This window comes from Populus alba, chromosome 17, assembly GCF_005239225.2.
Source record: "Populus alba chromosome 17, ASM523922v2, whole genome shotgun sequence".
NCBI classification, from domain to species: domain Eukaryota; kingdom Viridiplantae; phylum Streptophyta; class Magnoliopsida; order Malpighiales; family Salicaceae; genus Populus; species Populus alba.
The window spans coordinates 1,336,288-1,357,532 of NC_133300.1; the positions used below are offsets into that span (position 1 = coordinate 1,336,288).

The 21,245-nt window shown below is 35.6% G+C and overlaps 3 protein-coding genes across 8 annotated transcripts in view; 1 reads left to right on the forward strand and 2 right to left on the reverse strand.

The window, feature by feature from the left end:
- LOC118060427 (integrin-linked protein kinase 1) overlaps nucleotides 1–8,949 on the reverse strand; it is a 102,982-nt gene extending 94,033 nt beyond the window's left edge. For 2 of the 6 annotated variants that reach the window (XR_012168563.1, XR_012168561.1), the window contains exons 1-8: nucleotides 8,061–8,948; nucleotides 7,796–7,870; nucleotides 7,595–7,702; nucleotides 7,201–7,286; nucleotides 6,851–6,971; nucleotides 6,676–6,755; nucleotides 6,405–6,467; nucleotides 6,180–6,298 (exon numbers count right to left, since the gene is read on the reverse strand). Coding sequence is in view for 3 of the 6 variants with exons in the window: in XM_035073648.2 (XP_034929539.1) it covers nucleotides 5,109–5,115; nucleotides 5,229–5,360; nucleotides 5,662–5,786; nucleotides 5,939–6,024; nucleotides 6,180–6,298; nucleotides 6,405–6,467; nucleotides 6,676–6,755; nucleotides 6,851–6,971; nucleotides 7,201–7,286; nucleotides 7,595–7,702; nucleotides 7,796–7,870; nucleotides 8,061–8,486 (1,428 nt within the window). In the remaining 3 variants the exon portion in view is untranslated. Of the gene's footprint in view, nucleotides 1–4,817; nucleotides 5,116–5,228; nucleotides 5,377–5,661; nucleotides 5,787–5,938; nucleotides 6,025–6,179; nucleotides 6,299–6,404; nucleotides 6,468–6,675; nucleotides 6,756–6,850; nucleotides 6,972–7,200; nucleotides 7,287–7,594; nucleotides 7,703–7,795; nucleotides 7,871–8,060 lie in introns of those variants that run through there. The other 4 variants (XM_035073648.2, XM_035073650.2, XM_035073649.2 and 1 more) reach the window with 4 other exon arrangements.
- A 3,144-nt stretch (nucleotides 8,950–12,093) lies between these two features.
- On the reverse strand, nucleotides 12,094–13,757 carry LOC118060436 (large ribosomal subunit protein uL2my, C-terminal part-like). Its single transcript, XM_035073662.2, has 2 exons — nucleotides 13,623–13,757; nucleotides 12,094–12,893 (listed from the first exon to the last, which is right to left on the reverse strand). Exons 1-2 carry the CDS (start codon nucleotides 13,735–13,737, stop codon nucleotides 12,379–12,381), a joined length of 630 nt encoding a protein of 209 aa, XP_034929553.1. The 5' UTR covers nucleotides 13,738–13,757; the 3' UTR covers nucleotides 12,094–12,378.
- Nucleotides 13,758–19,387: 5,630 nt separating this feature from the next.
- Nucleotides 19,388–20,929, forward strand: LOC118060430 (probably inactive leucine-rich repeat receptor-like protein kinase At5g48380). Its single transcript, XM_035073653.2, has 2 exons — nucleotides 19,388–19,780; nucleotides 19,896–20,929. The coding sequence occupies exons 1-2, from the start codon at nucleotides 19,430–19,432 to the stop codon at nucleotides 20,793–20,795; spliced, it is 1,251 nt and encodes a 416-aa protein (XP_034929544.1). The 5' UTR covers nucleotides 19,388–19,429; the 3' UTR covers nucleotides 20,796–20,929.
- The last annotated feature ends 316 nt before the right edge of the window (nucleotides 20,930–21,245 follow it).

A 21,245-nucleotide genomic window follows, 5' to 3' on the forward strand; every position in this document is an offset into this window, starting at 1 on the left:
TAACAAGACTGTAGACATTCCCATTGAAGCTAACTTAGGGTATTTTTCTTTTGATGGTTTGCCTTTGACAGATCCAACTTTATATTGTACTATTGTTAGGAGCTTGATATATATCACCATTACTCGTCTAGATATTGCATATGTTATTCATGTTGTTAGTCAGTTTGTTGCTTCTCCTACTACTGTTCATTAGGTAGTTGTTCTTTGTATTTTACAATATCTTCAAGGTAGTCTTTCGGAGCCTCCTACTTTCATCCACCTTTTCCTTGGAGCTGCGTGCATACTTTGATACTGATCATGGCAATGATCCCACATATTGCAAATCGGTTAATGGTTTTTGTATCTTTTTTAGGTGATTCTCTCATCTCTTGGAAGAGCAAGAAACAATCTATTATTTCTCAATCCTCAACCAAAATAGAATATCGTGTTATGACATCTATTACCGAAGAGATTATTTGGTTACATTGGTTACTTGCGGATATGGGAGTTTCACTTTCTCATCTTACTCGTATGTATTGTGACAACCAAAGTTCTATTCAAATTGCTCACAACTCAGTTTTTCATGAACGAATTAAGTATTTTGAGATTGATTGTCAACTTACTCGTCATCATCTCAAGCATGACACCATAACTTTGCCTTTTTGTTTCTTCTTCCTTGTAGATTGCGGATTTCTTTACCAAGTCGCATTCTATTTCTTATTTTTGTTTTTTAGTTTGCAAACTCACGATGCGGCAGCTACAAGCATATATATATATAAGCTCTTTGTATATAGGTTAAAGTAAGAACAATAATACAAATCAATTGAAGAAAATTCTAGCCTCCTTCTCTTAATAAATAAAATAAGGTAAATATATTATTTAACATTAACAACCTCCTTATCCACTAGATCAAAGAACTCTTTACACTTTCATAGAAAACAAAACTAAATTATAGCCAAGTTAATTTTCCAAAATATTGAATGCTATTTGTTTTAAAAAGAAACAAATAACAAAACCTTACCGCTAAAAATTAGTAACACCCCAATGTGTACAAATGGTGAAGCTAAACATGCCATGAATACATCTGCAGAGCAATTACATGTCTTGAATTCAAGTCAAGAATACATTCCAGTGGTCACTGTAAAGTCATTCGCTTAGCAACACACAATAAGAATTAACTTGAAACATTTTTATGAACAGATATTCCGGGAGTAACTTCTTTGGATTCATTTCATAGAAAAAGAGAGACCCAAAAGGAAAAAGAGAAGAGAAATTTTAAGTTAAAATATTCTTTTATGAGTTTTGAATTTTATTTTCTTTCTTGTTTATTTTTTTTCAAAATAAATACAAGAAATTAACTAATATAATATTAATAATTACTTCATATTACTCCATAATCACCGTAAAATCTTCGTGTTCAAGACAACAAATACTTATATTTGATGGCACGCGTAGTGGATTTTGTTCTTATTGAAATCTTTTCCTTTCTCTCATCAAAACAACAGTAATATTTGGGCTTGGCCTAATCTAGTAGGCTTGTTTTAGAAATATTAAACAAAAACAGTTAGAATTTCCTTCTTATATATATTCCACAAATTAACCATTAGAAGAAAAAAACACAAACAGAAGAAAAATAAAAAGAACAGACTACAAAGAAGTATTTCCTTCTTTGGATTCATTTAACAGACTCTCTAGTTAGAGTTGTGTTCAATATTAATAGTGTAACCTCTTATACATAATCTAAGCTATAAGCTATATAAATAAAGACGATGGCTAATACAATTGTTAAGCCTTCAAAATACTTCTTATATCTTAATTTGTAGCAGAGTCTTCTCCTCTCTAATCATCTTCTTTGTGATCTTGCTATACATGGATTTTAATCAAGATATAATAGCTGCAGTTGATTCCCTTTTTAATCCCTCTATTGTTAATCCTGTTTTTAACCCCTTAGTTGTTGTCAAGTCTTTCATGCCAGTTCTATCCACTGTTCTGTCACCTGGTTCTTCTTCCTCTCCTCGCTGCCTCCGATGCAAACAACGTCTTTGCATTCCTTTGTTGTGTCGCACCCAACATCGCGGCGGCCTTAAAAATTTATTCTCGAATTATGGAAAAAGAACAGATATCTGGCATCTTGTTCTTTTAGGGGAAAAGGTCTTGTTTAAGGAGTCGCCATCTAGTATTATGGTCACTAGGAACCCTAACTGGTCAACAGAGATTCTATGGTCCGGGACTGGTTACGTAAAAGGGAAGATATTATCACCCCTTAAACGTCCTGCCTGAGGCAGGCTGCATTGCTAGTTTCGTCTTAAATTGCTAAATGTTTATTTTTTTTATGTTATGAAAATTTGTTTACAATATTCCTGACTCTGGCGCCAGTGAATATTAACTACGAATATTTTCAACTCTGGCGCCAGTGAATATTAACTACGAATATTTCCAACTCTGGCGTTGATAAATATTACGTAGCTAAAAAAATAAATTTAAATCAAATGTTTTTTTTTTATTCTCGACTCTAACGCCAGTGAATAAATAAATAATAATACATTTACTTTTACGCATGCACATATTTTTTTTATTTTTCTAGCTAAATAAAATAAAATACAACGAATAAAAATAATATAAATTTAAACCGGTATTTTTATTCCTAACTCTGGCGTTAGTGAATAAACCAATAAATTTACATTATTTTTATTTATGCATACACATTTTTTTTATTTTTTATTTTCTCTACCTCTTTTTTATTTTCTGTTTTTATATATATTTTTTTTGGCTGGGCTAGGCTAAATCCAGCCCAACATGTATATTGGTGGTTGGGCCCAACCCAGCCCCAGCCAGCCCGACCACTGGCCCAAACCAATGGCCTGGCTATGCTGAGCAGCACGCGTGTTGCTACACTGTGCAAGTGAATTAAAATTCACTTGCACAGTGTAAATGTCAATTACTGAAACAATGCAAGAGGAAGAAGTCACGTACCTGGCGATGGGGATGATTCTGGCTGGAACGTTGGTGGTGACTTTCGCCTGCTGGATTACCTTTGCTTCTGCTTTTTCCGTTCCTGTGCCCGCGGTCTGCTATTTGTTTTTAACAGACTTTGAGATGACGAAGGAGACAACAATGGAGATGCCGGTTTACTGTGGATGCCGATTATTGTCTTTATTTTTTATTTTTTTTGCAGGGATAACACGATGAAAGGGATAATCAATCCTTGTCTGTGTGTGTGCTTCCCTTTTTCTCCCCTGCTCTGCGTGTTATTTCTTTATGTATTTCTGTGTGCCTCTCTGTTTTTTTTCTCTGTTTCCCCTTCCCCTGTGTCTTCGTTCCTCTCTCTGTATTTTCTTTTTTTGATTGTGTTTTGTTTGCTCTGTCGGGTGCGACAGAATTGCTCTATTTTTGTTGTTTTGCTGGCTTTTTCTTTCGTCTTTTTTCTGGGTTTCTCCTCCTCGGTTTCTTCCTCTTTTGTGTTGGTTTCGTCCCCTCTTTTATAAGGCTAGATCTTCAAAAACCGTCTCCTTCACGACCGGGATCATGGCCTGTTGAATCGGCTGCCCTGGCGAAATGGAAGGGATGACGAACAGTATTATTGCAAACGGCGTCGTTTGTGTGTTTTGAGGAATTTTTCACTTTGGTCCCTGGATGTTTTGTACTTCACAATTAAGATCTTAATCATTAATAATCAACTTCTAATTGTACCCTTGGATTAAGTCAATTGAATCCTTGATTTATAGTGCCATTTACACAACAGTCCTGGGTTTTTGGACTATTCAATTTGGTCCTTGGACTTTAATTTTCTAGCAATTTTTCCTTGAATCAGCTCCAAACTTTGGTATTTTTTCAATTACACCCCTGATTCCTTTAATTAATTAAATAAAAATTTAATTAAGTCCTCAAACTCATCACTTCTTCAATTAAACTCTTGATTTCATTAATTAAAATAATCTAAATTTTAATTAAATAAATTCTTCAATTAAGCCTTTGATTTAATTAATTAAACTAGTCAAGAGTTTAATTAAATCTTTAAACTTCAAATCATGTTGTCCTTAACCCAAATTTTAATTCATTCTTCATTTATTTTATTTTTATTTTATTTTTTTATTATTTTTCAAATAATAAAAATAAAAAGATCAAAAATTGAGTTATGACATGTTGAACTAGCATTTTACTCCTTTCTCTGATTTGTTTCACTGATGTTGTTTGGTCTAGAACTGTTAGTGATCAAAAATCTACACATGTATATCTTGTGTTTCTTGGTACTATTCTTATCTCGTGGAATTTAGAAAACAACGGATTGTTGGTCGTTCTTATATTAAAGCTAAATACAAGGCTTTAACTTATGGTAGAACTGAAATTTTATGGATTCGTTCTCTGTTTTCAGAGCTTCGGCTTCCTAGTGTTTCTACTACTACGCTATAGTGTGATAATTTGGATACTAATTATTTGTCGGTCAATCTTTTTTTTTCTTGCCCATACTACACATGTCGAGGTTAACTACAACTTTATTCATAATAGAGTAGCTAATCAGGAGATTCGAATTCACTTCATTTCTTCCGAGCTTGTTCATGATTTTACTAAACCTCTATCTTTTGTGATCATTGTTTATTTTTTATCCAAGCTTCGTGTGGGAGCTCTATTTTTAGCTTGAAATAGAGTATAATAGGAAATAAACTGCTACATCATAGGACACAATACAAGAAATTATGTTTACCTTATATAACTTATAGCTTAATACTGTACATAACCCTATTTATATAAATAGAAACTATGACTAATACAATTGTTAAGCTTCCTAAATACTTATATCTCAACTCTACAATTGAAGAGATGATCCAATGACAAGCAGCTACGATTCAAGATTTGTTGATAGCAGCACAAAATTACAGCATTGTGTACAGAAATATAGAGTAAAATTACTATTTCAATTCATACAAGGATCCCAAGTGCACATATTATACATAAAAAGGGACAAGAGAACAAGGACATAGCAACTCATTTTGATCTTGATCCCTAATTATTTTTCCCCTTAATTATCAATGTGTAACATGAAGCTCCAAAACTGTTAATTTCATCGACGAAAATCCTCGGTCCTGTTCCAAATTTCCTCTTCTTGAAAATGTCACTGAACGCCTCCCTTGCTACTTCCTGCATTTAATTAATAATCTCATTAAACATTGACTTAGAACAATGAGGTAAAACACAGTGGTCTTGGGCAGTTTATATTGCTGCTTCAGAGATATAGTGCATGAGATCCATACCATGGAAGCTTAAAAGTGTCTTTCCACCATCCTTGTTTTGAACAGTTGCAACAAACTTTATCCAGTCTTGTGATGATCTCAGAAAAGGTTGGTCTGACAACAGGTTCTGAATGCCAACATTCATTAATCAACCTACATGAAGATCAAGCTGGTTCCCATAAAAATTAAGCTACTCCCTTGAGGTTGTTCCTCTCATTTCTATGAGCGAGACAATAGTGAGTCAAGCTCAAGAAGAGATCGGAAAACTAAGAAAAACAAGAGAAACTAATAGCTCAAGCCCTGTCTCTAGCTGGTTTTAGGGAACGGCCTTTTACTTGATCAATATCGAATTCGCATGAGCAGTCGTTTTCTAGATCCGTTGTATCATTCTTGGTTTTGGTACAACTTCCTATTCAATTTGCAAAAGAAATTGAAGACATAATCCAAAACTTACTCTTTTAAATCTGGAGGGTAACTTCTTGCTTTGATCTTGAATGGCGGTCTCTTTTTCTCTAAGCACATCAACTTCACGACCTCTTCAGGAGTTTTAGGATGGAAAGGCTGCACTCCCTCAAGCATCTAAGCTCAAACGAAAAACAAAAAGAAGAAAAGTCCCACTTAGCACTTAAATCTTCAAGTAAAAAACCATGCACTGTGCAAAGAATAGCAGTAATACATATGAAGGAAAACAGGAAAGTACAACCAGCTTGCCAAATTAGACTGCGAAGTACCTCGTACAGAATGACTCCAAAAGAGTATGCATCAACGCTTCGATCGAATATTTCGTCGTTATAAATCTCAGGTGCCATGTATACATCTGGAAAGCAATACCATCACTTAAATTCAAGTCAAGAACACATTGCAGTAATCCATTTAAAGTTATTCACTCAGCCGTACATGATGAGTTTAGATGAAGAGTTCTGCTCTTAAAAGGAAGCAGGATAACAGTGTAGAAGTGTAAAAAAAACTTACTAGAATGGTCAATAAGAGTCCCTGGTGCTAATTTAGCTTTGTCAGGTGAAATGTTTGACAACCTTATCAAACCAAATCCAGCTACCTTCAATAGACCACCATTATCCAGCAAAATATTTCTGGCACCTTACCAAAATTTCCAATATTACAGAACAGTACATCTTAGGAAGTACAAATCAGTTTTCTATTCACACATCACATTAACTTCTGCATTTGTTGTCTTACTTTGGCTTTAAATCGCAATGGATGATCGGATCTGGTTTGCATTCATGAAGGTAGTTTATGCCCCTGATAACAAAAGATCGATCCATGCATCTTAAGAGTGGAAAACATAGAGACTACTCAGAGGAATGTAAAATGGGGTTGCTGTCACTTGGAAGCATTCTTAACTGTTCTGTCTGCGTGCATGTGTGTGCTGTGCTTCGTTTTTCGGGGACAAATACAGAATTCGATAATTGAACAAGCAGAGTTTTTTATGCAAGAAATTCAAACTTGCCTGGCAATATCAAGACCAAATCTCAAAACTTTAGATGGGGACAACCGCCCCTTTTTCAAAAGATAACTTGCTAAGTCACCCTGAAAAATACAAATTCCACAGTTAAATCCACAAAATGAAAACCTAAAAAAAGCATTCAATCTTAATGCATGAGAGAGGGGGGAGGCATGCTTACTTTTGAATGATATTCTGCAACAATCATCATCGGCAGATTTTGGGTGACAGCACCAACAAACTGAATCACATTAGGATGTCGAACTTTTTCTAACAAGGTTAGCTCATGTTTGAAAGCATTTCTGCCATTCAATGCCACAAAGAGGGAAAAAAAATATGAGGGTTCAATTCTATCATGGCCTTACAACCCCAAATTACTCAACCACAGATGCAGAACAACTGAAGCAGCAAAAAACAAGTAAACATGAACCATTTCTTTAAGAACCAGTTCTCAATGCTAGTCTTAATGCTTAATATAGTACATATAAGCATGATGGAGCATAGCAGAATGGTTATTCAAGATGAACCTACATGCTTTCAGGGTCTGCAGAACGGTCCTTTTCGAGTATCTTCACGGCAACCTTGGTACCATTCCATTTAGCAACTTGAAACATTCCCTGTCATAGAATTTATCAATTTATAATCATGGCAAGACATCAAAGGAAATTGTTAAACCATATATTTCTACCAAGTGAAGAACTTGAAGTGAGGTTATTAAGGTTGCAATTCTCTGCCTAGTTTTGTTATGGAACAGAGGATATGCCAGTCAAACTTCAATTCCCACAAGATCATCTACTAGCTACCAAGCAAACTACAATAAGCTAAACAGTGTTTCTATTTAAGAATCATTAGGAAGCTAACAGAGAGTAAAAATGTTCTCACAGTAAGCACAAATTAATGAAATTGAAAGGGAGTAGGATCATGCCTTTGTAATGCCGTCCGACTTTCGAACTTGAAGTTCCAATGGATTGAGCTCATACTCTGGAATCTCCCGAGGATTTGCAACAGTCATTGGTGTCTTCCTGGTGGTTTTCTAAAATAATCCAACATACATGAACACCATACCTCAAACACAGACAGAAAATTCAACAAAACCAAATTAAGAAAGCTATTGATATTTTATTACCGGGGCCTTAGCTCCTCTTGCCTTCAAAATGTTATAAACTTCAACATTCCCATAATACTTAGCATCCGCACATGCCTATCGAAACAAAAACCCAAAACTTCACAAATTAAACGTAACAAGATCAAACAACATATGACTTGAGAATACCCTCATCGTCAATAATGATTATATATATATATAAAAAAAAAAAAAAAAAAAAAGAATCTCATACTGACTCGAGATTATAAAAAAAAAAAAAAAAGATGAATGAATGTAGTAAATTTACCGTGCTGCCCCAGCGATCACGGGCATCAATGTTAGCCCTACGACTCAGAAGGAGCTTGACGACGTCAACATGACCTTCACAGGCAGCAATATGCAAAGCAGTTCTTCCATCCAAATCAATACTATTAACATCAATACCTTCATTCAACAAATCCTCAACTCCTTTAACATCTCCTCTACAAGCCAAGAACAACAAATGCATCGTCGCGTCCAGATTATCCGGTACACTCAACTCATCATGGCCATGAAGCGGACTCCTCCGAATTGGATCCAAAGAAGACTGTCTTCCGAAGCTAAACCTCAAGTTATTCCTCCTCGGATCGAGCGAGGATTGTCTTGAGAATTGCCTGCTGAATGACCTCCTCAACGATCCTGTCGAAAACTGACGTGAGATTCCTCGCTTTAGCTGGTTTGCAAGTCCCTCCATATTTATTTTCTTGGTAGCTAATTGGATGGTTCCCGGTTGCTTGCTTGATACGTAAGAATGCTGTTTAGAGTTTGGTAACTCAAGGGATCGAGAGCGATCATGAAGCGCTCGCTCTCGACGCCTAACCGGGGAGGAAGGATCGAAGTAGAGGAGCAGAAGGAAATGGAGGATGAGATCCGAGAGAAATGGGATGGGAAAGAGAGGGGGAGAGAGAGAGAAGGTGGGGAGGATTTTGTGGGTTGAAAAAGCCGTTGGTAATATTTTATATATTTATTTTGATTTATCGTTATGGAGAGTGTCTGTCTGTATGTGGGCTGTCTGTGTGGTGGTGCTTGTGTGGCACTGTCGGCGTGTTGAACGCGGCAAAATTGCTGGTAATGTCTTAACATCATCAGTTGACTGCAATCACCTCTTCCTCATCCCCATGTTTAGCCCAGAAGCAAAGCCACTCCTTGTTCTAAGTTTTTGCCTTCTGTTACAAAAAAATTAATATATTTATTCCATGTTTTTATCCCTTCCTTTTCTTTAATTATTTACGAGAAAGAATATATTTGAATTAGTTTATGGATGGACTAAGATTAAATTATTTCCTTAAATGGATTTTAAGGATTGTTAAATTCATGTTAGCTCAGAGATTTAAACATAGAAAGTTTGAGAAAATAACTATAACCTTACTCTTTCGAGTTTAAATTCACAGATGTTACTGCAACCTTACTCTTTGCTAATTAAATGATTTTGATTATATGGAAGGAATTGGACAGAGTAAGAAATGGTTCGTGGTCAGCCAAAAGAAGACAAAGGGTATATTGTGTCATTTTACTTGAGTGGGACAAGACCCACGAAGCCCTTATTTTATTATTAATTTTCAGAACAAGTTGGTGTTAAGACAGATATAGTGGGCCCACATGACAAGGCAGTGGACCCAGGCTTTATTGACTTGGTAGGAGCCTACAGGCTATTCAAGAGATTCATGAGCATGCAACTGTATTTGCAGACCCCGAGCGGTTTTTTTTTTTTTTTTTAGTGATTAAGTCAGTTTTAATTAAATTTTTAGTGATTTTAAAATTTATAATATTTAAATTAATTATTTTTAAAAGTAAATTTATTATCTGACTAGTTAGGCTGCACCTTTTAGATTGTATTTTTAGTTTTTTAAAATGCTAGAGTTAATTTATAAAGTATTTTTATTTAAAAATATATTGAAATATAAAATAATTTTTCAAATTTATTTTTAATATTAACATATTAAATAAATAAAATATATTTTAAAAAAAAAACCTAGTTTTTTTTAAAACGTGGAATAGCCTTCCTCACATGCAACATAAAAGTTAGAAATGCTATTCAATTGTTGGTCCCAATGACCAACCAGACGAGAAAATCCAACTCTCAATAGAGCAGCCCTCGGTATTCCAAGCCAATTTTCCTTTTCAAGTTATTGCTTAACTCGGATGATGAATAGATGTATTATTCACTTTATCATCTTTTAGCATCTAAGAAATAACTTAGTTTTGATATACAAAAGCTAATTCATGTTAAAACTATAAAGTTATTAAATTTATTTTGTTGAAAGTCTCTGTTACTAATGAGACAGGTTAATTCAAGTCACGAGTTAAATAAATTATATCATTTCAATATATTTTTAAAGTTAAAACATTATTATTTTAAATTTTTATTATATAAAAAAAATCAAAATAAATTTTGATATAATTATAAATTAATCCAATTATATCAAGTCAAGTTCACCTAATTTTATTTGAAAATCAACCCAAACTGAAAATCAAATTAATAGTTTATTAGATTGATATAGTAATTTAGATCGGATTTAATATATATATATATCAAAATTATATATATAAAAGAGGAGTTGATTGGTTTGCTTTAATGTGTGTTTAGAAGAGTAGTTACGGTTGGCATTTTAAAATATTTTTCATTTTAAAAAATATATTAATAATATTTTTTTAAAATTATTTTTGAGATCAGCACATCAAAATAATTTAAAAACATCAAAAATATATTAATTTCAAAATATAAAAAAAAATTATATTTTTAAAAATACTTTTAACTAACACGCTATTATACTTATCCTTTTCACCTAACAAAACCTTGGTAGATAACCTAATTGAGTTTTGAGAGGAAAGAAAAAAAAAAAGTAAGAAAGGACATGGAATTGAAGGGATGTTTTTTAAAAGCTTGATTGCCCCCGTGACCTTTTTGTGAGTGGAATTAAGGGATGTGACTTGTGATAGTGCCACCTGCAATTATAAGAAGTTGGATAGTATGATTTTTTATTATTATTATTTTTTGTTACCTTTGTGTCTTGAACAGTGTTTTGCAAACCATCAAACTAATTGCTTTCAAGTCAAAAGTTTTGGTGATTTTAAAGTAGAAAATACTTTGAAAATAATAATAAAAAGGCACATCTGTCCGAAAAGCATTTGTGGCTTTGAAATGTCTTAGGCAAAGACAAAAAGGGAAATAGGGAAATTGATAGTGGGCTTTGCTCACGTTCTTCTTCTACTTTTTCAAAAAAAAAAAAAATTGGACATTAGGAATGGCTTGATCATGCAAAGTAAGACTACTACAAGAAAGATGGCTGTCTATTTTGCATCTTGCTTGCCATTATTGAGGAAAGAACTAAGAAGTACAGCCATGAGTGGAGGACTCCACTGCTGAAGAATCACAGAGAGATGAAGTCTACTTGAATACAATGACTGGTAAGTAATGATTCATGCTAAGAAAACATTTGTATTTGATTTTTATGAAGATATTACTTAGAATCACATCTCAGTTCATGTTTGAATTTGTTCATACCGACTGCAATAAACGAGAAATATCTTAATGAGACCTGTAAGAATAATTGAAGAGATCAATACCTTATTGAATAGTGGCATTAGTCTATAAACTGTTTCAGACAAGCATGCGATGTGGCCGGGATGAGGATGGTATGGTTGATGATGGATAATAGAACATGGAGCTACTTTTATCCTGTTTTTTTTTTAAAAGCTCCCTTGCTGCTAACTGCATCCCAGAGTTCTGAAACTAGCAATTCTGAAATTCCTTTTTTTCGCATTTCAATCTTAATGGTTGAATATCAGAACATGAACTGGTTTTGGGATGGAGTCTGTAAGGCTTCACTATAAAATAGATGTGAAAATCATGCATCATGATAATCCAACTTCCATATCTTTTTGAGTTTCCATCTTGCAGCCAAGTATCTCTAACAAAAGATCAACTTCCAAAACATTGTTTGATGTGTAATCCAAATTATGCACAAAAATCTTTTTACAAAATTCAATCAAAACAAAGAAGTTTGTCAAAAATCGCAAAACAAGAAAAATTTTCAAACTTTGACTATCGCAAAACCGTGCATTTGATTATAAATATCTGGAAATAGAACTTCATAATTCCAATAAGATTTATACACTTTCTAGAATTAGAGGGGGGTGGTGACTGCTCGTATCTGAAAAAGTTCTTCTGCAACCATTTTATTCAAAGGAAAGAAAAATCGCTCAACACTCACTACCCCATTCAAACTTCATTTCAAATGGAGGGACTGACCAAAGATAAAAGCAAAAGCAAATCTAGGATCCATAAAAAACAGTTCACAAGCTGGTAATTTGTGTTCATCCATAAACATTCAATATGAAACACTGATCAAGATTGATAGGTTCAAAAGAAAACAAAAGGGGCAAATTTGCAGATGCCTACATGAAACACTCTTTATCATCCATGTTCTTTTCTGAACATAACAAATAGAACCAATCCTAGATTCATGGCAGTAAACAATTTGATGGATTTAGAAAACCTGACCTTAAAACATTTATTTGATGAGATCACAGGAACTACCAGCATTCAAAACAGAGGAGCCAAACAAAAGAAGATGGCTGCAAAATTATTTTCTGCGCTTGAGTGGACCAGTCTTATACCCGCCTTTAGTTGGCTTGCCCCAAGGCGTTTGTGACACCCTCCCCAAGGACCCACTACTTTTGCTCCGACCCTCACCACCACCATGAGGATGATCTACCGGATTCATTGCAACTCCTCTAACTGTTGGTCTTCGACCCAACCACCGGCTCTGTCCAGCCTTCCTAAGCTTTCGATCCTTGTGGCTTGGGTTAGAGACCATGCCAATTGTAGCCCGACACCGAGAATCAATCTTTTGCACAACACCTGAAGGCAGCTGCACCACAGTAATGGTTGAAGATGGCTCTTTCAGAATCTTTGCACTGGTACCTGCAGCTCGAACCAACTTCCCACCTTGACCAGGGTTCATCTCAATGTTATGTATTATTGTTCCAATACGCATAGCACCAAGAGGCATGCAACTTCCAATTTGTGAATTGATATCAAGGTGAAGCAGTTGTTTCATCATGTTACCACGCATTGAATTAGTATTGCCAGCTACATCTATGGTAAGCAACAAATAAGAGCAATCTCATCTCTGCTAACAATAATACATCATAAGAAAGAAACTGATCAACCCATCATGAATAACTTAATGAATGTCTCCTCTTTATGCAGAGAAGAACACGAAAGGCAATGACAAAATCCAAACTTTCCTCTTCCCTTTATCCCTCTATATATTCTTAAGAAATCTTTCTTAGTTAACAAATCCTTTTCTATGTCTTAAATCACCAAATCAAAGTCACCACTTTACACCACAAAGTTTGCTTCTTTTTCAATCCCCCATTCATTTCCCTCCCAAAAAAACTATCTGCAAAAAAGAAAAGAAAAGAAACTCTTCTCTTCAATAAGCTTAATAAAGACTTCATCAAAATGGGGTGTTTTCTTCTTTCTTTTTTTCCCCTTTCACGTTTCCGAAACAGCAAAAAGCAACAATTAAATGCAAACCAATTCCATCCCCATTTCTCTTCTCCATTTTTCAGCAACCAAACCTCAAAAACCTCATCTTTTTCAATGCCTTAACTCACCATGTCAACCATTTCGACACCACAAAGTCTACTCCTTTCTCCATTCCCCCCCACCCAAAAAAAAAAAAAAAAACCCACTTTTCCTTCTCATCAGTCAAATAAGATTACCAGAAGATATTCAAAAAACAAAGAAATAAACTGAATCTAATAATAAGAAAACTTGGGATTTAAAAACTGTGAATGAAAGAAAAAGAAAGGGGAGTACCGGTGGAGAAATGGCGGAGGAAAGCAGGGCTGGCGCTGCTCATGTTGTTGGGATGTTGAAGGAGCCTGTTGAAGACGGAAGAAGAAGCTGTGCGAGCTCTACTCCATAGAGCCATTTTTTTTCCTGTTCTTTGGAGGGGACCTCTGCTTCTAGCAGTGTGAGGTTTTGGAGTGTGTTTTCTAAAGTTAAGGAAACGGCGTCGTTGTGAATTATATTAGGGCTTGTTCGTATTTTGCATCGGATTACAGGAAAAAGAAACCACTTTTCTTTTTCTTTTCTTTCTTTTTTTCAAATAGAATGTCATGTCCTCCTTTTAAAAAAAAAATGAATCTTTCAAAAAAGAAAATCCCATTGAAAAATCAAATTTTAAGATATTTGATTTTTTTTTTTTTTAGAGTTAGTAATAAAAAATTATTAAATTGGGTCTATTATAAATACATTTCATGTAATATTCAATACAGTGAATTTAAATCCTTGATCAGAGTCTCTCTCGTCATATCACAACAGCATGCGAATTTGTCTGTACACAATATGCATCGAGTTATGGACACCTTAAGGCTTGTTCAGATTGCAGTACTGAGAGATCATTCCCCACGCAGCAATGAAATCATTGATTTCCTCATGTTGGCTAACACTGCATCAAGCATTCTTGAGAAATATATACATTTGTCACCAAAATTCTCGAAGTAAACAGATCCAAGCTGTTGCTTTGTGAAAGAATTTGTTCCTAGCTTCTCAAAAGACTATATACATATATATATATTACAACTTCTCATGTTCACATTGTTGCAGATGGCATTTTGTATGTAATTAACATGATTTCTGCCAAATGCCACCGTGAGCACCAGAGGATCACCGACTGCAACCACAGACAGTGACAGGTATTGCTCAATCGATCATTAATTTCAATGGAAGGCAGTTCCCTGTTCATATTGTCAATGTATATGGCAAGAATATCAACAATATATGGCAACCAAATTGTAACAGAATATATTGTATTTATTGTATTTATTATAGACTACAAATCAGGGATTATAGACTACAAATTAGGGATTATTTACATGTATTTATAGGACTGAATTCTTCCTTTCAGAATCAATGAAAATACAGAGAACTTTACATTGAAATCTGATAATTGTGACATGGTATCAGAGCCGGTTATTCTCTAATCTAGATCTTTTGTTCTTTTCTTAAGTCTATAGATTGAATTCATCAGTATTTGGTGATATTTTTCTTGAGACTCCTAGGATGTCTGGAGAGGCTTTTCTTACTCGATTCAATGGCAAAAACTATGCCAGTTGGGAGTTTCAGTTTCGTATGTTTGTTAAAGGGAAGGAATTATGGGGGCATCTTGATGGATCTTCACCAGCACCAACCGAATCACAGGAGCTGGGTATATGGACTACCAAGGATGCGAAAATTGTCTCCTGGATACTGGGGTCTGTTGAACCCCATATGATCAACAATCTTCGATCGTTTGGCACAGGGAAGGAGATTTGGGACTATTTCAGACGCATTTATTCCCAGAACAATTCGGCTCAAAAATTTCAGGTCGAAATGGGTATTGCCAATTACAAACAAGGTAATCTTTCAATTGAACAATTCTATGCTGGATTTCTAAACCTATGGAGTGAATATACTGGCATAATTTACTCTAAAATACCGAAGGATAGTTTAGAAGCACTATACCTTGTTTATGCCGAGAGCCAGAGGGACCAGTTCTTGATGAAGCTCCGGCCAGAATTTGAGGCTGTGAGAGCTAGCTTGATCAACCGAAGTCCAGTACCCACCTTGGATGAATGTATGGGGTATAAGTCCTGTTATCTCTCATGCTCAGTATAAATATTTTGTCACGTTTATTGATGATTTCAGTCGTTTCACTTGGATATATTTTCTCCGATCTAAAGCTGATGTATTCTCAACATTTCAGACTTTCGTAGTATTTGTTGAAAATCAATTTTCTGCTCATATTAAAATACTTCGTTCTGACTCCGGGGGGGAATATGTGTCCAAAGAATTTCAAGAATATCTCATAAACAAAGGGATTCTCTCTCAAAGATCTTGTCCTTACACTCCTCAACAAAATGGACTTGCTGAGCGTAAGAATCGTCATCTTTTAGATGTTGTTCGCACTTTATTAATTGATTCTTCAGTACCTACTCGATTTTGGGTAGAAGCTCTATCCACAGCCGTTCATCTAATCAATCGTTTGCCTTCTCAAGTTCTAAACTTTGCATCTCCATACTCTATTTTATTTGGTGTTCTTCCTGAGTATGATTCTCTCCATGTTTTTGGGTGTGTTTGTTTTGTTCACTTACCATTTACTGAACGTAATAAACTCTCAGCCCAAGCTGCTCGTTGTGCTTTTCTAGGATATAGTAATTCTCATAAAGGGTTTGTATGTTATGATGCAAATGCTCATAAAATTTGTATCTCTCGAAATGTGATTTTCTTTGAAAATCAGAATTTTTTCCCGTCTTGTCCTTCTACAGAATCCACTCCTATCCAGCTTCCTACATTTGATGATGATAGTCCATCTCATATCTTTGAACGTTTTAAGCCAGGAATTGTATATCAAAGACGTCATCCACCATCCACTTTGCCCCTTCCGGACACGGAACCGACATCTGATCATTCCACTCAACTAAGACGATCAACTAGAGTTTCACGTGCCCCAAACAGGTATGGATACTCAGCAACCACTATTGATAGTACTTTTGTGCCTAAGACTTATGCGCAGGCTTGTACCCAAGAATGTTGGCAACAGGCCATGAAAGAGGAACTTCAGGCTCTTCAGGATAATCACACATGGGATATTGTTTCTTGTCCTACCAGTATTAAACCTATTGGTTGCAAATGGGTATACACTATTAAATTCCAACCTGATGGATTTGTGGAACGATATAAAGCACGGTTGGTGGCTCTTGAAAATTGTCAGGCATATGGTATTAATTATGAGGAGACTTTTGCACCTGTGGCTAAAATGACTACCATACGCACCATTATGGCAATTGCTGCTTCCAAGAGATGGCCACTTCGTCAAATGGATGTAAAAAATGCATTTTTACATGGAGATCTGAAAGAGAATATTTATATGACTCCTCCTCCTGGTATGTTTACTCACCCATCTGATAAAGTCTGCTGGTTGAAACGGTCCCTGTATGGTCTAAAACAGGCACCCCGGGCATGGTTTGAAAAATTTCGCACTACTCTTCTGAAACTTAAATTTATTCAGAGCCAATATGATTCCTCTCTGTTTCTTCAGCAAACTACTACTGGTATTGTTGCTCTTCTGGTATATGTGGATGATATTATCATTACAGGATCTGACATTCCACTCATTGAGGATTTACAGCATTCTCTTAACAGTGAGTTTCATATGAAGGATCTGGGACATCTTCACTATTTCCTTGGTCTCCAGGTGCACTCTATGTCTAATGGGATTTCTCTACATCAGCACAAATACACCCAAGAGATTCTTCTCTTGGGCGGTCTTGAATCAGGGAATAGCGTTCTTACACCTCTTGAGCTTAATTTAAACCTTTGTCAGAATGATGGTGACCTGTTACCTGATCCGTCCATATATCGGCAATTAGTGGGCAGTTTGAATTATCTAACCATTACTCGACCAGATATTTCTTTTGCAGTACAACAAGTCAGTCAGTTTCTACAGGCTCCTCGTCAACCTCATTTAGCTGCTGTTCGAAGAATTCTTCGCTATCTTAAAGGCACATCTGGGCGAGGATTATTTTTTCCTGCTGATAATTCATTACAATTAACAGGTTATAGTGATGCAGATTGGGCAGGGTGCATGGATACACGTCGGTCTGTTACTGGGTGGTGTATGTTTCTTGGAAATGCTTTAATTTCATGGAAAAGCAAAAAGCAAGACCGAATCTCAAAATCTTCCACAGAATCTGAGTATCGAGCTATGTCCTCCGCATGTTCTGAAATTGTGTGGCTCCAGGGTTTGCTACGTGAACTTGGTTTTCCTCAGCACACTCCTACACCTCTTCATGCTGATAACACAAGTGCTATTCAGATTGCTACTAATCCTGTGTTTCATGAACGCACCAAACATATTGAAGTCGATTGTCACTATATTCGTGAAGCTCTTGATCATAATATTCTTACACTACCTCATATTTCCACCGAGCATCAGACCGCTGATGTCTTTACGAAGGCCTTGTCTCGGCCTCGACATTAACTCATGATTGACAAATTGATGCTTCTTGATCGACCAGCATCAATTTGAGGGGGGATGTCAATGTATATGGCAAGAATATCAACAATATATGGCAACCAAATTGTAACAGAATATATTGTATTTATTGTATTTATTATAGATTACAAATCAGGGATTATAGACTACAAATTAGGGATTATTTACATGTATTTATAGGACTGAATTCTTCCTTTCAGAATCAATGAAAATACAGAGAACTTTACATTGAAATCTGATAATTGTGACACATATGAAATTTTCTACGTAAATCTCAAGGAAGCATGATCTGATATTATCTCTCTGGTGGACCAGCATGTACAGAAACTTGAATTTTGTGGCAGGAGACTTGCTTTTTTCCCATTTCTTGGTAAACTTGAAAACAACAGCAGAAGTCAGGATATGGCTTTCAGGTCTTCAACTGCTCCCATTTCACCTTCAACTGCTCCCAGACTAGGTCTTTCCTGGCTTCATTTTTCTTATACTTCTTGGAAGTTCTTCTAGCATCATCAATTATGGGGCTTATGCAGCCATAAATCTCACAACACAAGAACTAACTCTCTGTGCTATGTGCTCGTGCTTGTATTATAATACAAAGTACAAACCCAAATCATAATTCCGTCTTTTATGTCCTTCATAGGTTTGAGAACAGAAATGATCTTCCAATTCAAAGTTCTTGTAAGCTTTAAAACCAAAAACTACAGCAAGATGTCAAACCATTACTGCGAAAATACTAATGCTGCTTAACGTCTAACTTGAGTTGAAGGTCCATGTCCTCCTGCTGATGAACATGGAAGTTTTCTGCACTAATTGCAACGAAGCGACCCTTCTCTCTTGCGGACATGCTTATAGCTAGACATGGATTTAATGCAGAAAGACTTTTCTTGTTGACTTGAAGAATTGAACCTGGCAGTCCATTCTCTCCATTGAACTCCTTTTATTCTAGCTAGTTTATTTCTGACATAAATGAGGAATAATAATTTTCATGCTAGTACTTTTGACGTATAACAATAAAAAAAGAAATTATGGATTATCAAGTTTAAAAATTGGAATTCTAAAGGAAGAAATTAAAGTTTCTCAGCCCTAATTTTACTGCTAAACTTTAGAGAACATCATTTGATAAATATGATAGTTATATAAAAACTCGTTTAACACCAAAGAACTTATTATACTTAAATTTTTGACACGCGTCCCTATCAACTATTTTCAGATACATCAAAACAACTTGTCCAAGACTCGGGACAGGACCCAGCTTTAATTTCTGCAACTGCAAGTTGGTTCGCACGAATACGAATACGAATCTCTTCTCTCTTTTTTTCCTTTTTTCCCATTGCTCAACTTTCGTTTTACGCAGAGGAATAGTATTGATGTGACGTCGTCCGTTGCATTTAGATATTCTTTGTTGATGCAACGCCGCCTTTGAAGAAATCAAACATTATGCACCCACCTGTGAATTCTATTAGTAGTAGAAAGCTCCAGGAAGTCTGATTTAATTTCCATGGAAAGAATGACTTCTGGACGTTGTTTTCTCATCACTCTTCGTGAAATTTGTAGTCTTTTTTGTTAGCTGTTTTCTTATGTGCAAATGGCTCTTAATGCAAAACTAGCTCTTCTTCTGACTCTTTCCCTTAGTGTTGCTAGCAATATTGGATACAGTTCTTTGCAAGAGAACAACGCAAGTGACGATGAGCTTGGTGGCAGACTGTCCTCGGTACCCAGCAAAGCGCCCTGGACGAAGGTCGATTCTTCATTCAAAAGTGGGTTTGTAATAGGTTATGTATTTTCTGCAGTTTCCATTTTAACTATTTACCTGTCCTATTGTGTGCCTTGGGCTCGTCTCAACAAGAGGAAAAGGAACAAGGTCATGATGAAGACACCAATGATGACATCTTTGATGGAAAGGCAAGAGAAGAAGAGAAAAGAAGCCGACATCCAGGTATCCCCATAAGATTTTCCTCTCATCATATATTTGGTGTTTCTATTGCTAGCTCGAAATCAACTTTGTTCATGTCAATTTATAACAGGTCATCGATTAATTATTTCATTCACAGATTTCGTCGTTAGATCAGATGTCGATCGCAAGAATCAGTTTTGCTGAACTACAGAAAGCAACCAACAGTTTCGACAGAGGCAAAGTCATCGGAGTTGGAAAGACGGGGACAGTATATAAGGCAGCGCACCCTCATCTTCGTTTCACTGCCGTGAAGAGATTATTTGACCTGAAACATTTGGAAAAGCAATTCTTGTCTGAGTTAATGATTCTGGGCAGGTTTACGCATAAGAACATAGTTCCACTCTTGGGATTCTGCCTGGAATCGAGGGAAAGGCTTTTGGTGTACCAATACATGCCAAATGGGAATCTCTACGATTGGTTACATCCTCTGAAAGGCGAGCCTAAGATCATGGAGTGGCATTTTAGGGTTAACATCGCAGCTGGGATAGCAAGGGGTTTGGCATGGCTCCACAATCATAATACCCTTCAACTAGCTCATCTTAACTTGAGCTCAAGTTGCATCTTGCTTGACAAAAACTTCGAACCAAGGATATCCAATTTTGGAAGGGCAATGCACATCATGACCTCAAATGCCAGAATCTTCATGGCAAACATTGAGATGAGTGAATGGGATTTGACCAAAAGAGATGTCCATCAGCTTGGTGTTCTTCTTCTCGAGTTGATTACAGGAGAAGATCCTTTCAATAACAGTGGATTTTATCACAGTCTAGAAGGCAAGTTAGTGCAAAACAATTGTCTGTTGAGTACTGTCTCGGCTGCACTGTATTGTGCGGTTGACAAATCGCTGCTCGGTCAAGGATTCGATCGTGAAGTCCTTTATTTCCTGAAGGTTGCCTGTAACTGTATTCAGCCTGTTCCAAATCGAAGGCCAACAATGGTTGAAGTATGCAAAATGTTGATGGCCATCAAGAACACACATCCCGACATCTTGGGCTAAAACTAATATATAAATGAAATTGGCTGCTCCGTGAACATCCACCGTTGCCGAATTACTTTACTAATTGTAAACATGTTTATGTACAGGATAGATTTAAACATATCATAGATTTTCTCTAATTTCTCTGCAATGAACCAGCCATTAATTTCTCTAGCAATACGGTTGATTCTGATTATAATATGTTAGAGAATAATATAAATTATATTTTAAAATTTTATTTAATAGTTTAAATTATTAAGTTAAGATGGTTTTTTAATATAATATTAAAGCCTTGATAATCAAGTGGTTATAAGTTCAAATCTCATTATTTTTATTTTTATTTTTATTTTTATGATAAAATTTAAATATAAAATAGTATGAGTTTGTTAAATTGGAAATCCAAAACCCTATTTACTAAACATTAACCCAGTCTATTTTTTATCATTAACTTGGTTTTTTCTTTTTCTCGAT

Coding starts and splice junctions, on each gene's coding strand:
- LOC118060436 (XM_035073662.2), bottom strand. CDS start 13,737: ATGGCTCTATGGAGTAGAGCTCGCACAGCTTCTTCTTCCGTCTTCAAC. Junction 12,894..13,622: donor CCTCCGCCATTTCTCCACCG/GTACTCCCCTTT, acceptor TGCTTACCATAG/ATGTAGCTGGCAATACTAAT.
- LOC118060430 (XM_035073653.2), top strand. CDS start 19,430: ATGGCTCTTAATGCAAAACTAGCTCTTCTTCTGACTCTTTCCCTTAGT. Junction 19,781..19,895: donor GAAAAGAAGCCGACATCCAG/GTATCCCCATAA, acceptor TTTCATTCACAG/ATTTCGTCGTTAGATCAGAT.